The 15,049-nt window shown below is 63.7% G+C and overlaps 2 protein-coding genes across 4 annotated transcripts; one reads left to right on the forward strand and one right to left on the reverse strand.

Moving 5' to 3' along the window:
• The first annotated feature begins 910 nt into the window (after positions 1–910).
• TMEM54 (transmembrane protein 54) lies at positions 911–4,399 on the forward strand. 3 transcript variants are annotated; one of them, XM_075114521.1, is made up of 6 exons: positions 911–1,093; positions 1,718–1,911; positions 2,269–2,328; positions 2,500–2,688; positions 2,774–2,908; positions 3,059–4,399. In XM_075114521.1, exons 1-6 carry the CDS (start codon positions 1,081–1,083, stop codon positions 3,149–3,151), a joined length of 684 nt encoding a protein of 227 aa, XP_074970622.1. In that variant the 5' UTR covers positions 911–1,080; the 3' UTR covers positions 3,152–4,399. The 3 variants fall into 3 exon arrangements, with proteins under 3 accessions (XP_074970622.1, XP_074970621.1, XP_074970623.1); XM_075114520.1 differs by having other exon boundaries at positions 2,269–2,688; XM_075114522.1 differs by lacking the exon at positions 2,269–2,328.
• On the reverse strand, positions 3,968–5,524 carry HPCA (hippocalcin). The gene is made up of 3 exons (XM_075114523.1): positions 5,147–5,524; positions 4,354–4,459; positions 3,968–4,065 (listed from the first exon to the last, which is right to left on the reverse strand). The coding sequence occupies exons 1-3, from the start codon at positions 5,522–5,524 to the stop codon at positions 3,968–3,970; spliced, it is 582 nt and encodes a 193-aa protein (XP_074970624.1).
• Positions 5,525–15,049: the final 9,525 nt, after the last annotated feature.

A 15,049-nucleotide genomic window follows, 5' to 3' on the forward strand; every position in this document is an offset into this window, starting at 1 on the left:
CGCTGGGCCTGCTCTGTTCTGAAGCTGTAGCAGGGAGAGGTTTCTCTTCCCCCTCCCTGCGCAGCAGGGCTGTGTACAGGTGAAAAGAGGGGAAGGATGGGGACTGGTGTGCTGAGCCAAACTCCCAGTGCTGCTGGGTGTAAGAGATCTGAGGAGGGCGAGGGCTGAGCTGGTGCTTCAGGTTCATATTAGGGATGAGAGCCTTTGAGCTTTTGCCTAGACCAAGCCCTTCCCCAGACCAGCCCTGGGAGCCAGGGCCCCATTGCTGTCCCTGTAATTAAATTGTTGGTGCCTCATGTCTGCACCGAGCTTTGCAGAGGGCATTGCTTAGCAAAGATCTCTGATGAGCAAGGGAGGGCTCCCCAAAGCACTGGGGCTGGGCTGCTCTTCCCACAGCCGCCTCGGCAAGCTGTTGGCCCCAGTCCCCCTCACTCAGTATCCTGCTATCAGTAACTTCCCTGGAAGCTTCATTAGGGCAACGGCCACCAAACTGGCTCCTCTGAGTCACCTTCTGGGAAGTCGGCACCAGCCCTGACCCCTCTGCTTTTCCCTCTCTCTGCAGGCTGGTCCCTGGTACCTGATGGTGCTGGTCTCTGCCCTGTGGTCCGGCAGCACCCCCGCCCCGAGGGGCTGCCCCTTCCCAGACCCTCAGCCCGTGGCCTCGGACCTGCCTGGCTGCATCCCAGCCTACTGCCATCGCTTTAGAGCGGACTGACCCGCGTGTGCTGGGGAGGTGGGGAAGTTGGGCATGGGTGGGGAAGGGGCTGAAGCGGTACGGTGTGGTGTATCACCGTGGCATGGCACAGCTCAGCAGCAAGGGGAGCGCAGGGGTGGCGGAAGGGTTGTGCTTCCCCTTGACGGAGGCAGGCGAAGGTGGAGTTATCCCTTTGTTCCTCCTGGGGAGCTGGTCCGACAGGAATTGGAGTAGCAGTGGGGTGCAGCAGGCGAGTGGCTCCGCTGGCCTGGTCCTGCCCGATGGTGGGGATCCCGATGGATCTGGCTGCCAACCCGGGTGCTGAGGGCAGGGCAGGCCCCGGGAGCATCGAGGGGCTCTGACGGCCTGATCCTGGCTGGGTGAAGATGTGTCAAGTGGGTGAGTCTGGGTCTGGTGTGGTGATTACAACATGAGGGTGTTCCAGACCTGCCTGCGGCTCCAGCACTGCCCTCCTGCAGGGGAAACTGAGGCAGGGAGGGAGGGGAGCCGAGGGGCTCGAACAGGGTCAGGGACAGGGCTGGGCTGAGCACCCAGGTGACGGTGGGTGCATGAGGAGAGCGGCGAAGGGGTGGGTCCCAACAGGGGAACAGCCCGGCTGCTGCTGCTGTCGCTCCTCAAAGCACCAGGTGCCAAAACCCAGTGCTGGAGCTGTTGTTTATGGGCAGCTGCTCTCCCCAGAGCTTCCTCATTGCTCCGGGGAGTCCTGGCCCTTCTCAGCACCATCAGGGATGCCTGACCCCATGGCTGCTGGCCCTGTGCTGCTGCTGCAGTCCCAGGAGAGCCGGCTGGAGCGGTGGTTTGCATACCTGGGCTGCCGGCATCTGCCACCACTGTCGCCTCCTGCCTCACCACCCCGCCAACATGGGGCACGTCCTCTGGGGCTGTCCCCAAACGTCCCCTGTCTGTGCTGAGTGTGATGCCAGGGTGAGAGGGATGGCTTGGTGCTGGCCACCTCACACCGTGCAACCTCCTTGCCCAGCCCTCCCGTCCCCTCTGTTTCAGGCCACCTTGATCCCAGCAGCCACCAAAGGGTCCTCATGAAAACGGGCCTCATCCTCCTCATCATTGGGCATCTCAACTTCATCACTGGTGCCTTTGTCCATGGCACCGTCCTCCGCTTCGTGGTCAACCCCCGGGACGCTATCTCCCTGCAGTACGCCGTCACCAACGCTGCCTCCATCATCTCTGCACTGCTGGTACCATGGGGTGCGGGGCGTGGGGTTGGGGGACATGGAATGGCTGCAGGAGGATGCAGGACGGATGTGGTATGGATGCAGGCTGGATAGAAGGTGGGATGAAGGAGGCTGTAGGATGGACACTTCTCCATCTCCCCTTCCCTGCTCTAAATAGGCCTTTCTAGCACAAAACTGGGGGGGTTTAAATGCACAGGGACTTGTCGCTAGGTGGAGGCTGGGGGAAATGAAGCTCTGCCCCCCCACCATGCTGAATTGGCCAGATGAGCTTTCAGGGACAACGTCACCAGCGAAAGGGGATGGGTGACCCTGGGGTGGGCAGGCACCGTGCATCACTGACCTTCCCACGCTTCCTTGCAGACAATCTCCTGTGGAATAGCTGCCCTCATGCTGTCCCGCTACCTCAGCCCCTCCACCCTCGTAAGCACCCCCAGCCCCGCAGCCCCTCACCCCGCAGGCTGCAGCCATCCCATGGAGCGTGCACAGCCACCACATCGCCTTGCTCAAGGACTGTCCCCGGGGCGGGAGCCTGGACAGGCGGACGTGCATGGCCCCAGCTCGCCATGCTGCCTCTTCTCTCCCCTCCTGCAGAAATGGGCGGTTTTCGCCCTGAGCGCCAGCAGCAGCCTGGGCTGTCTGTCCTGCCTGCTGGGGCTGGCTGTCTCCATCGGGCTTACACTGGGCAGCCAGGGCCGGGTGCTGCTGGCCCCCTGCACCTTTGCCAACGTCGCCCTCACCCCGGTCTCCCGCGAGTGCCCCTTCGATCCCACCCGTGTCTATGTGAGTCCGGTGGGCTGGGGCTGGGGCTGTCTGCACTGGGCACGGGGGGATGCAGGTGGGGACCTGACACCCCATGTCCCTGCAGAGCTCCACCCTGTCCCTCTGGGTCATCTCCCTCCTACTCTACTCGATGGAGATGATCTTCAGCATCCGCTGCTTTCTGCTCACCATCGACCTCCTCCACCTCGGATGCTGCTGCTGCGGGGTGTACCGGAGGAAGGTGACTCCTGATCCCTGGGCTCAGCACCGACCCACTGCAGGGCTGGGATGGATCCGGCTGGGCACAGGGGCTCTGGGACACGGGTAGGACTTGCCAACCCAAAGCTTTCGTGCCCCAAGTCTCATTCTCATCATCCTCTTTGGCTTGCAGGTCTCCTTGCCGGCAGCCCCCGTGGAGAGCTCCAACCCCGGGCAGTGCCTGGACTTGCTGAGGCTGGACAGTGTGGAAACCGCCCAGCTCTGAGTGGGCCCCAGGGCTGACCCCATGGATGTGCCCTGGCCAGCCCTGCCCGACTCCAACCCCCAACAGCACCGCGATGGGACCTGGCTGCCCCCCAGCCAGGCTATCGGGCAGACATTTCTCCGGGATGCCACCAGCCGAGACACGTGAGCCCATCCCTGTGGCCTCGGGTCACCTGCAGTGAGGGAGGTGACCAGGCTGGATCCAGACCCTGTGGGGAGGAACTTCCCCCTCAGCATTGATGGCCCCTTTCCCACCAGTGACTGCACTGACACAAAATTTATTCTGCAGGTATTAAAAGACCAGAAGCGTGTCCCCTCCCTGCGCCCCCCACCCGTGTGCTGGCCGTGGGGAAGGGGCTGGCCCGGCCCCGTGGCCGTGGCAGTGTGTGCATGTGTGGAGGGTGCTGGAAGGCCCCTGAGCCACTGGGTCTTTGTCCCCTGGACCATGTCCCTGCACCCGCTGGAGATGCAGCGGTGGCTTTGCTGCCAGCCTTTCCCACCAGGCTGGGTTGTCCCCCTGCTTCAAGCCCCTGGTGCTGGGGGGGACCGTCCTCACTCAGGGCAGACCCTGCCTCCATCCTCCTTCCCCCAGGCGAGCCAGGGCAGGAGCCCACCTGGCGCTGGGGACCGTTCCCCCGGGCTCCCCCTTGCCCCAGCCTCATCCAGGCTCCAGCTCTCTCCCCACGAGGGGCCGTGGGGGCACGGCAGTGGGGACCATGGGGCCTGGGCAGGGGACAGTGGCAGTGGCTGACTGCAGTGTTCAGGGGGGTGGTGTGGGGCCGTGGGGGCCATGGGGGGCTGTGGGGGTCGGCAGGGCTCAGAGCTGCATGGCGCCGCTCGGGTCGCACTGCAGCAGGCGCACGATGGACGGGTCGCTCTTGGCACCTTTGATGAACTCCTCCAGCGAGAGCTTGCCTGCGGAGGGGGACACAGCTCAGCCCGGCAGCCACCACCCCACCCCGCCTGCACACGCGGGACCAGAGACCTCCCGGCACCGTGGATACCCACCCACCCTGGATGAGCACCCCTGGGGTCCGCTCCCCAGGCTGCGGGGGCATGCCGAGCCTCTCCGGCTGCCGGGGCTCCCCCCGGCCACCCTGGCGGACGCACACCATTTAATCAGCATGCGTGTGCCTCCTTCTAAGGCCCCCGGATTTAGCCATGAGACCTTTCCCTTAATCCCCTCCATCTCCTCTCATTTACCGTCATTATTAGTATCCATCTGTTGGAAGATTTTTTCCGTTCTTTTCTCCGGAGTCGATTCATCTTCGGGCATGTTCATCACAGAGGAGACCATTTTGTAGATGGCCTGGGAGCGGGAGACGGGGATGAGGGTGGGCACCTGCCATCGCCCACCCAGGACAGGGGACAGAGCTCTGGGCTTCACTGCCCTGGGAAGGGCGCTGGCATTTAAACCCTCCCTGTGCAATCAGGCTATGGGGAGCTTTAGCTCCCAGCGCAGCCGGGATGGATGCAAGCAGCAGCCCGAGGGAAACAACCTGGCTGCAGGAGGCAGTTGGAGCTGCTCCTGCAGGGAGGAGGTGCCCACTGAGATGTCACCTCCATGGCCTTGTGAGTCACCTTCTGATGCCGATGCCACCAGGTTGCGGTCTGGGCAAGGCCTGCATCTCCTGTTAGTTTGCCGACAGCACATCCCTCTGCCCCAGGGTGCTCGGGGATGGCTGCCGTGCGCCCAGCCCTCCCCAGGAGCGTGGCGAGTGGGGCCAGTAGGAAGAGCCCTGGGCTGAGGTGACAAAGAGTTGTCCCCTGGACAGGGAAGGACCAGGGGATGCCCCAGGGTAGACTGATCCCTACAGCTGCAGAGCTCAGCGAGCAGTTCTCTGCAGACAGCAATAAGCTCCATCCCGGGCACCATCAAGCCCTGTGCCAGGGGTAACGGAGGGTGCATGTCCCCAGCCCGCTTGCATCCTGGGAGGGGACAGCCACCGTCATGCCAGGGTGACCCACTAGAAGCCGTGGTGGGGTGAGGGAGTACCTGCACAATCTCCAGCATCTCCTCCCGGCTGATGTAGCCGTTGCCATCCAGGTCATACATGCTGAAGGCCCACATGAGCTTCTGCTCCAGCTTCCCGCGGGAGGTGACGCTCAGGGCGATGATGAACTCTCGGAAGTCGATGGTGCCGTCGCCGTTGGTGTCGAAGGTGCGGAAGACGTGCTCGGCGAACTTGGAGGCATCGCCGTAAGGGAAGAAGTTGGCATAGATCTTCTTGAATTCCTCCACATTGAGCATGCCCGAGGGACAGTCCTTCAGAAAACCCTTGTACCAGCCCTGTAGCTCCAGGTCGGAGAACTCGGTGTTTTCCCGCAGGTCCTGGAGCATCTCGGGGCGCAGTTTGCTGTTCTGCTTCCCCATGCCGCTGGGACACAATGGCTGTCCCAGGGGATGAGCGCTGCAGCAGGGTAGGCGCCTGGCCCGGCTCGGGGGGGGTCTCTCTGTGCTACAGGAGGGGAGAGGGATGGGGCAGCACTCCCTGGCAGCCCCCAGACACCCGGACAGACGCAGATGTGGATGTGGCCCCCTCCATCCCCGGCTGTCCTCTCTGAGCCATCAGCCCTGGGCATCACCCGGTGCTGGGCAATGCCAGCCCCCCTGCATTTGCATAATAAGCCCGTGTAGCTCATTTGCATAATATATAAGCAATATATAGCTGGTATCTGGGGGCAGAGGAGCCTGGAGGAGGGGAAGGGGCTGGATTCGGCCCCAGCAGTGTGCTAGCTGAGGCTCTGGGTCCAGCCCAGCTTTGGGTCTGGCCAGATCTGGGTCAGCTCCCTTGGAAGGAGGGTTATTTTCAGCTCCTCCATTGCCTCTGTTAATATTTGATGCCTCTGGCTGGCACTGGAGCCCTGGGAAGGGCCTGGGGCTGCAGGGCTCTGCTTGGGGCCCCCTCCTTGCTTCAGGGTACGCACACCCCTGGGACACCCAGTGCACCCCATCCTGCTGGGGTCACCCCCAATGTGTGCAGAGGGTCAGGGTGGGTGCCCAGCATCTGGCCACACACCCCGGGTCCCCACACCGGGGGCTCTGGGGAGACCTTGACCCGCTGCCCCCACCCCAGGCTGTGTTGTGACCCATGTGCGGGGAGAGGATGGCCTCAGGGGGCTTCATGGATGCGTGGGGGGACGTCAGTGCCTGGAGCACCCACTGTCTTACCCAAAGTAGGGAGGGGCCCCAGCACCCCCTGACCCCTCATCCTTTGGGATCACAGGGCAAACAGGACTCCCCAAGAGGAGCAGCCCAATAGGGTTGGACCCCCCTGATATGGGGTCTGGGACCCCACAGTGTCTCTCCATCCCCCCACCATGGCTCCATCCCCACTCCAGCCGCCCAAAGGAGGATCTGTGTGTCCTCACCCCACTGAGGGTTCCCCAGCCAGGGCCCCCTGGGGCTGGCAGGACCCCCAGTCCTGCTGCTGGGGAGCTGTGTCCCCTCCCCACTGGCCAGGGCAGCTCCTGCCGCTGGGAGGGGAGCCCGCGGGGAGCTCAGCAGCCCAAGAGAGGTTTGCAAGGACCCCCCAAAGCGGGCACCGCTGGAAGGGTGGTTGGGCACCCCCAGGGGAGATGATCCGGGTGCGGGGGGGCTACAGGGGATTCTCCCAGAACCCGGCAGCCCCGGAGAGAGGGACACCCAAGGAAAGGTCCCCCAGGGGGGGTGAATTACCAGGCACCCCCGGAAAGATGTGTCGGGGCGGGAGGGGGGCACAGGGCACCCCCGGTAAGGTGCGGGGGGGGGCTGCACAGCCGCCGGCGGGGAGGGACGTGCCCGGGAGCCGGCTCCGTGCCGGTGCCCCGGTCTCCCCGGTCCCCCAGTGCCCCCCGGTGTCGTCCCCCCCACCGGGTCCTCCCGTCCCCTCCGCCTCCTACCTGCCCGGGGACGAGCTGCCACCGCCGCCGCCGTGCGCCAGCAGAGCCCGGGAGCGCCCGGCGGTAGTGCCCGCCGCAGCGCCGGGCTGCGGGGGGGCACCGGCACCGGGGGGCACCGGCTCCGGGTGGGGCACCGGCTGGACAGGCAGGAGCTCCCCCTCCAGGATCCCCCACCCTCCCTGGGACCCCACCGCTCCCCCACACGGGACACTGCCCCACGCAGCTGCCTGCCGTGGGGCTCGGTGTGACGTCCCTGTCCCCCCGCTGCCGGGGTCCGGGGAGGGGCGGGGGGGAGACCTCTATTGCACTGGAAAGGGCTGGGGTGGCTCTGGGAGCACTGGGAGCACACCAGACAGGCGAGGTGGCTGTGGTCATCTCCGTCTGGGAGCCGGGGTCTCGGGCTGCCTGCAGACCCGAGCGGACACGGCATGTCCCTGGTCGGGCCTTCAAGGGGTCTGTTAGAGATGTCCCTTGTCCCTTCTGTGGGGTGCCATCCCGCCCCGGGCTGCCATGAGGTGGGTGGGATGGGGAAGCACAAGGGTGTGTGAGCACACACACGCCCATCCCTGTGTGTGCACCGAACTGGGGACCCCTCTCTCCATGTGCCCCCCGCCATCACACCTGCCTGTCCCCACCCTGTCCCCTCTGAAAGAGCCGCTGTCCCCGGACACAGGCCAGGGTGGTCCCTGCAGGCACAGAGAGAGCTGGGGGTTGCAGGTGCCTTGGGCATCCCCAGCTCCCGGGCACAGGTTTAGCCATCACCTGCCCGCTGCCCCAAGAAAATGCCAATCCATGCATTTTGGGGCTGGAAGGGGTCATTTTTGGATTGAGTGTCCCCAGCACACACTTGGGGCTGATGCAGAGTAGCATCACAGCACCCTCATTTGTGCCAGGGGCTGGAGCGAAGCAGCGTTCGGCAACCGCTGCAAGCACCAGGAAAAGGCTCTGGTGGAGACAGATGCTCGCTGCAAGGAGGTGCCATTCCCGGCAGGTTTTCCTGCGCTCCTGCACCAGCTCCATCCATTTGCAAAGCCCAGGATGTTCAGCAATGTCGCGGGGAGCAGATGGCAGGGGCAGATGGGAGGAAGAGACACTCTCCTCCAAATTACACAAATAAACATGCATAAAGTGATTAAACCCACAGTCCTGTCGCCGGTCTAGGGGGAATGGAGAAGAGACTGGGGTGGCTGCTATGGAATGGGGAGCTGGAGGGGAGGACAGCTTGAAAGACCCAGGATGGGGCTAATTCACCCCAAAATCTGCTGGGCTCTGACATCGATGAGGCTGAGAGGCTGCGGGTGCCTGTCAAGAGAGACCTGGCACCTCCAGGCCTAAAACACTGATCTGAAGCGGGGCAGGAGATGGGGACTGGCCCTGATAAAGTGGCCAAAATCCACAGGCTCTTTTTGAAACACCGACGGGCAGCGCTTGCCTGAACTGTTGCTGAGCCGGTGAGGGGACCCAGCCCAGCCCGCGGTGCCGGCCCATGAGGACCACAGGGATCTCGCTGTACTGCAGGAACAAGCGGTTATTAAAAGTAAAGGCAATAGTGGACTCTCATTGTAGTTTTCCCCCCTTTTTTAATAGCCTTGTGGTGGTGCTGTTCCCCTGCCTGTTGCTGGAGGACTCTGGAGGACCTGAGACGCCCACAGGCTCCTTCCTGCCCTTCACATGCACCTTTTGGTGCTGAGCCTCCTCCTGGGCACTGCCATCTCCCCATCAATTCCTTCTCACCCTCCACATTGCAGCAGTCGTGTCTGCACCCCAGCTGGTCGAGGGGCTGGGGGCTCCACAGGGCCAGGAACCCTCCGTGGGGTCTGCGCAGGGGTCTCACGCAGGACTGGCATCGAGCCTGAGGGGCGTTTTGGGAATGGGATTGGGCTGGAAACAAGGCAGCTGGTGATGAGAGCTCCTGCGGCAGTGTGTCCCCCATCCCATGTAGGCAAGATGTTTGGAGAGGGGTGTGGGATGGGGACTGGAACTGGGGCCTTGGTGTGAGCAGAAAAGAGAGGAAAAGGGATATATTCATGTCCTTGGGGCTGAAGGATCCTGGGCCGGAGCTGGGCAGCATGCACGCCGGGCGATGCCCCCACACCCACCACTGTTTGGAGGAAGGGCCAGGGCCCCTCAAAGGTGGGGGGTGTCATTTCCCCTCCAATAATCTTCATATCTATTTTAATCCCCCTCTGCATGAGTGACAGAGGGCACAACTGACGCAGGCTGATTTGAAAGCATCCCATTTCTGACTCAAACCTGGCCCTAAACCCACCTAATCCCCTGCGCTGGAATGGATTGCAGGAGGGAGAGGGACGATAATATGGGGCATGGGGGGCACGGGCAGGGCCGTACTCTGCCATCAAACACTAAGTGATTTACAGGGTCCCTGGGGTTGGGGGCAAATGACCCCCAGCCCATCCCCTCTGGCTCCTCATCTCCTCCATCCCAAGGCCTCATGGTTTTTTTGGCTCACAGCCCCCTCCATCGACCCCTTGTTCCTTGCAGCGGTGCTGGGCACACCGGCTCCTGCTCCCACCGGCCAGTTTGGGGGCTCAGCTGTGTCACGGAGGCATCAGGGCTGTCCCCTGGGGTTGCCAGAGCCCCAAAACAGCCAAGGCAGGGAGCAGGGCTGTCTTGGGGCTGGCTCGGGGCTGGCTCCCACTGGCCCCAGCCTTGCGGCCGAGCCGAGCCCCTGGCAGAGGTGCTGCCAGGAGGATGCTGAAATGGCTGCGAGTGCCGTTGTGATCTCTTCCCCACTGCGGGGCGGGGAGAGACATGGGGTGTTGTTGGTCCCCTGGCTGGGAGATTCCCCCACCTCTTCCTCCTCCACCTTCTCCTCATTCTTCTCCTTCTCCTCCTTGCGGGGATTTCTGAGGGAATTTCTTGCGTTGCCATAGCAGCTGTGAAGCCCCAGAGGCTTAACTGCAGGAGGGCAGGGCGGGATGGGGCTGCAGGTGAGACCCCGTGCCCTGCCCGGGGGGACACGCACACCACTGAGTGTGTCTCTGTGCCCTAGCACGCACAGGCACACAGGACAGCCGTGTCCCGGGGGTGCACAGCTCCACACACACACGTGCACGCAGGGCAGCGTGTGTTGGTGTCAGAGCTTTGGTGTGGCCTCGGCTGCCTCCCCAAGCCAGCCGGGCTCGGTGGTGCTCAGGGCGCCCAGGGCTCAGCACACCACGGTGGGACTTTGGTGACTTGGGCTCCAGCATCAGCCGCCCTGGCCCCGCCGGTCTCACACACCGGTGGGAGAATGCTTATGTGTGGAGGAGCCCAAGCATGGCCGGGGCAGCTGTGGGTGCCCCCAGACCGTGCCCTGAGGAGGGTCAGTGCCCAGCAGACAAACAGGCACCATCCCCACGACCGTCTCTGCGGCCTGGCAGGGTACTGGGACGAGCTGGGAGGGGAGAGGGTAAAGCACAAAGGGCTCATCCCCTGGCTGTATCAGCAAACCCAACCAGGGCCTCCCCAATACCCTGCAGACCCCTCCCCGTGGGCCTGCACTGGCCCTGGAGCTTGTCCCTGTCCCCATGCCATGCATGGACCCGTGGAAGGCATGGTGAAGGTAAACAGAGTCATTGCTGGGGCGCAGGGAAAGCGCTGCAGGAATAGCCGAGGATTAAGAGCAAATGCCCAGATAATGAGGATCTTTGGTAAAAAGCCCATTTGTATAATTTAAATCTCTAATGGGCTTCCTGGAATACAAAGCCCTTTGTGATGCCCGATCTCATCTAGATCAGGAGCCGCTCACTTTCTAAATCTTGACTTAGCACTACGGGGATGCAGGGACGTTTCGTAACCGAGTGGCTCCATCCCACGTCCCCACATCCCCACGTCCCTGCGTCCCCATGTGATGCCCACACTGCCTCCCTGAAGCACGTACAGCTCACCTTGCCCAGGCAGCCAAGGTCGGGGCTCCTGGGGACACGTGTCCTGGTCCCCATGGGGCACACACGTGTTGGCATCTAGACGTGTGTTCAGCAGTGATGTGACATGGAGCTGGGATATGTTTCAGGGCAGTTTAGGCACAAGTGGGTCCCCAGCTCTATAAATGGCCGTGGGGGGGGGGCTGCAGCAGTGTTGCGGGGAAGAAGGCATGCTCTGGGCATCCCAGTGCTCGGTTTGCCGTGCCACCTTCCCTGGCAAGGTCTGCAGAAGTGCAAAGCCCTGAAGAGTGTCCCCACGGTTTGTCACCATGTCTGGAGTGTCGCAGAGCTACCCAAGCTGTGGTGGGGATGGCCTGTGGCCAGGGGCTGTCCTAGCTCGTCCTGCCCGGGGGTTTGGGGCCGCTGGCAGGGGTGGCTGAGCTCTGCAGGACAGCCAGGGCTGGCTGGGGAGGGGGGCTGCAGCTTGTCCCCACTGTGTCCCACCATGGGGTCCAAGGGCTGCGGGGGTGACGCTACCATCCTGGGGAAGCTCACGGCCCCATTGATGGCAGCCGGACCAGGGGTCTGGTGCTGGGGCGAGGGGGAGCTCGCCCAGAGGGGGCCAGACCCAGCCTTGGCCCTTGTCCCCCCCCGCCCTCTCCAAGGACTGGACGGGTTAAACGCCATCGCCACTGTCACCAGTGCCACCAGTGCCACGGCCACACGCGAGCCCTGGGCTCCCTCTCGTGGCATCTCGCCCCATTTCATGGGGTGACCGAGGAGCCACAGGGACCCCGGGGGGGCAGCGGCAGCCGGGACAGCGGGGCTGGGGGGCCTGGCCTGGGGGCTCCGAGCCGGGGAGGGGTGGGCTCCGAGCCGGGGGGAGCACGCTCCCCCCGCGGCCATCCCCGCTGAGCCCCCAACCCCCTGCGGCAGGACCCCGCGGGACGCGTCTGGGCGTGGGGCCGGGGTTGGGGGTCCCCTCCCGGGGGCGGGGGCCGGAGGGATGGGGGGGTTCCGGCTGCGGCCCCCGCCCCCTCCCGGCTCTACGCGGGGCTGGGGGTGTCGGCAGGTGGCAGCAGCGGCCTTCGGCAGCGCCGGTCTGCGGGCGGCACCCGGGCACGGCGACATGCACCCCGCCAGCCTGGCACCCGGCACCCCCCAGCACGCCCTGCACCCAGAGACCACCCTCTGCAGCCTGGCACCCGACACCCCCCTGCACCCTGCCGGCACGCCCTGCACCCAGAGCGCATCCCCGTCATCCTGCAGCGTACGCTGCGCCCCGCAGCACCCTGCCAGCCTGGCACCCAGCACCCCCCTGCACACCGCACATCACCCCCTGCGCCCCACATCACCCTCAACACCCAGATAGCACCCAGTGCGCCTCACGGCGTCGTGCAGCACCCTGCCAGCATGGCACTAAGCACTCCACAGCACCCTCTGCACCCTACAGCATCCTGTACAGCTCTTCCCACCCAGCATCACGCCCTGGCATCCCCCCATGCGGGACCTCGCACACCCAGCACCCTGTGCAGCTCTCTCCCCTCCCTCCCTGTGGCCCTGCTCCTCTTTCTGCGTGACAGCTGCAGTGTTTCCTCCACCATGCAGAGGCCCCGGAGCACGGTGTCTCCCTGCCGTGCAGCATCCCCCCACGGGTACCCACAGCCGCACGGGAGCCCCTGGTGGGGGGTCAGAGGGCCCAGGGCAGTTCCTGGCGAGCGGCCACGCAGGAGATGCGGTGCCAGGTGAGCTCTGCGATGGGGTACAGGGCACCTTCACCCCGAGGGCTTAGGGTGCCCCAAGGAGGTGCAGGCGACAGTTGGGGGTCACCAAGCTGCTCGTGGGGCATGACTGTGGCTCTGGGGGCCAGGGCTGGCCCAGGGTCTCCTGGGGAGCAGCAGCACAGGGTCCCCCAGATCTGCCAACATCCCTCTGTCCCACCATCGTCCCCTGGGAACCCCAGGGCTGGGACAGGGACATCCAGAGTATCTCCACACACCACACCCATTTCTCTCATGGGCTGCACAGGATGTAGCCTGGGCCAAAAAGGGCCTCTTGCAATGGCCTTACCCCCATAGCGCTGGTTTAGGGACAGTTTTCCATGTCACAGGCATGTGGCCTCAGTGCTCGGCTCCTGCCAGAGCCCAGCCCAAGATATTTAGGGTGAGGTGGGACAGGACGAGGGCTGGGTGTGAGGAGGGGATGGCTGGTGGCCTCCCAGGTGTCCATCTGGTGATGAGAAAGGAAGAGGAGTGACTGACCAGCCCAAGGGCATAATTAGAGCTGTGACTTAATTGGCACCCTGGGGATGTGCAATGGGCATCGTGTGACTCGAATAGTGATGTGCCAGTACAGGGCTGGAGGTGGAGGAGGCACTGCACTGCACAGGGAGGCAATGGGAGCACAGAGGGGACCGGGGTGGGCTGGGACACCCCAAAAGGCCTTGCCTGGTAGAAGGGCCAGGGAAGGGATGAGCACAGCATGGGCTGCCCCATTCACCCAGGGGCAGCCGGGACCTGAGCCCCTGGAGGCGACTTCGGTGCAGTGGCAATGTTCTGGGGAAATGACCGAGGATGGCAGACATCACAGGGCTGGAAAAGAGCAAATGTTTCCCCTTTATTTGGAAAGGGAGAAAGGAAAAACCAGGGAATTATGGTGTTAACTGTGTTCAGACTCTGGAAAAATACCAGAACACATCAAAAATCTTCTTGTGGGAGCCTGGGAGGTAGTGGGGTGATGGGCACCAGCCCTCTAGCATCTGCCAGGAGCAACTGGGGCAAAACACCGCCTCTCCCGCATGCTGGGGCCTGGCCTTGGCTCGCTGTCGGCACAGGACAGGGTCCAGTCCAGGCAGCACCTTCCTTGGGCCGACTGGGCAGTCCAGCTGCAGGGAGTTATTGGTTTTGTGTCGCAATTCCTCCTTCTCGCAGCTGCCGGGGGATTTGGGGCTCCCCACATGGAAGCAGGGAAACGCTGCTGCTGGCAGCATGGAGGTGCATCCTGCTTCGACCTCGCTTTTGCATTTCTGCCAGCAGCTGGAGCCGGTTTGGCTGTGTCTGCCTCGGGGCTAACGGCTCGTGGTCCCGCTCCAGGTGCACAGCCCACGGAGGGAGCACTGGCAGGAGCCCGGCGTGCAATGGAGTCTCCTGCCCAGCCTCGTGCTCTGGTGAGGGAAGACCCAGGGGAAGCAGGAGCCTGGCCTGCAGCCATCCCTGCATGGTTGTGCCCAAATCCCGGCTCCATCGGCTGAGCTCACCCAGCCCAGCCACATGTGGCTGGATTTGGAGTGGGCACCGAGCTCAGCTCAGGCTGCTCCGGCGAGGGGCTGAGACCCCTGCCAGCCCAGGGCTCCTGCTCCTCCCCAGCACCTTCTCCATCACTGAAGTGATGAAATTTTAATCTGCTGCCAGGCAGGAGACGAAAGGGAAGCACGGCAGGCGCTTCCCTGGGAAGCAGCCAGCTGCAGCCAAGCGCCCCAGCATTGCGATGGGGTGCGGCATGGGCATGGCCCCAGCACCACGATGCAGACGCCACGCTGGGAATTGTTATCATCTCAGGCTGAGGAAAGAGAGTGGTGGAATGGCGCAGGGCTGGGGTTTGGCAGGATGGGGTTGTCTCCTGGCTCTGGCAGAGGCTTTTGGGGTCTCTCTTGGGCACTGGGTGCCTGTCACTTCTCTGGGAAGGGGCTGTGGTTCATGGGGAGACACTGGGAGCTCTGTGGGATCTCCTGTACGCAAGGGGACGCCTCAGCTGGGGCGTCTCCCGCTGTGATCCACAAGCACAACTGTGATCTGTGCATGGCTGGAGGGTCCCCAGCACCGCTGCAGGAGGACAGGAAGGGGAAGGCAGCACAGGCTGCCAATGCCAAGACCCTTGTGCCCGACTCACTCCCCACTTTGTTCCAGTGTGGCTCTGTTGACGCTGCTGGTGCAGAGCGGAAAGAAACCACCAGTCCATAAACAAGACCATAGGGACGAGGCTCGGCGTGAGCAAGAGGACCCCACTGATGCTCCCGGGAGCCCACAGGCCACGCCGCGCTCCCTGGAAGGTGACAGCAAATAAATACCCAGGCCAGACAGACAGTGAGTGAGCGATGCCACCCAGACACATGGCCCAGACCCCACTGCCTCCCGCCCCCAGTGTGGCCAAGT

This window comes from Phalacrocorax aristotelis, chromosome 20 (genome assembly GCF_949628215.1).
Source record: "Phalacrocorax aristotelis chromosome 20, bGulAri2.1, whole genome shotgun sequence".
NCBI lineage: Eukaryota > Metazoa > Chordata > Aves > Suliformes > Phalacrocoracidae > Phalacrocorax > Phalacrocorax aristotelis.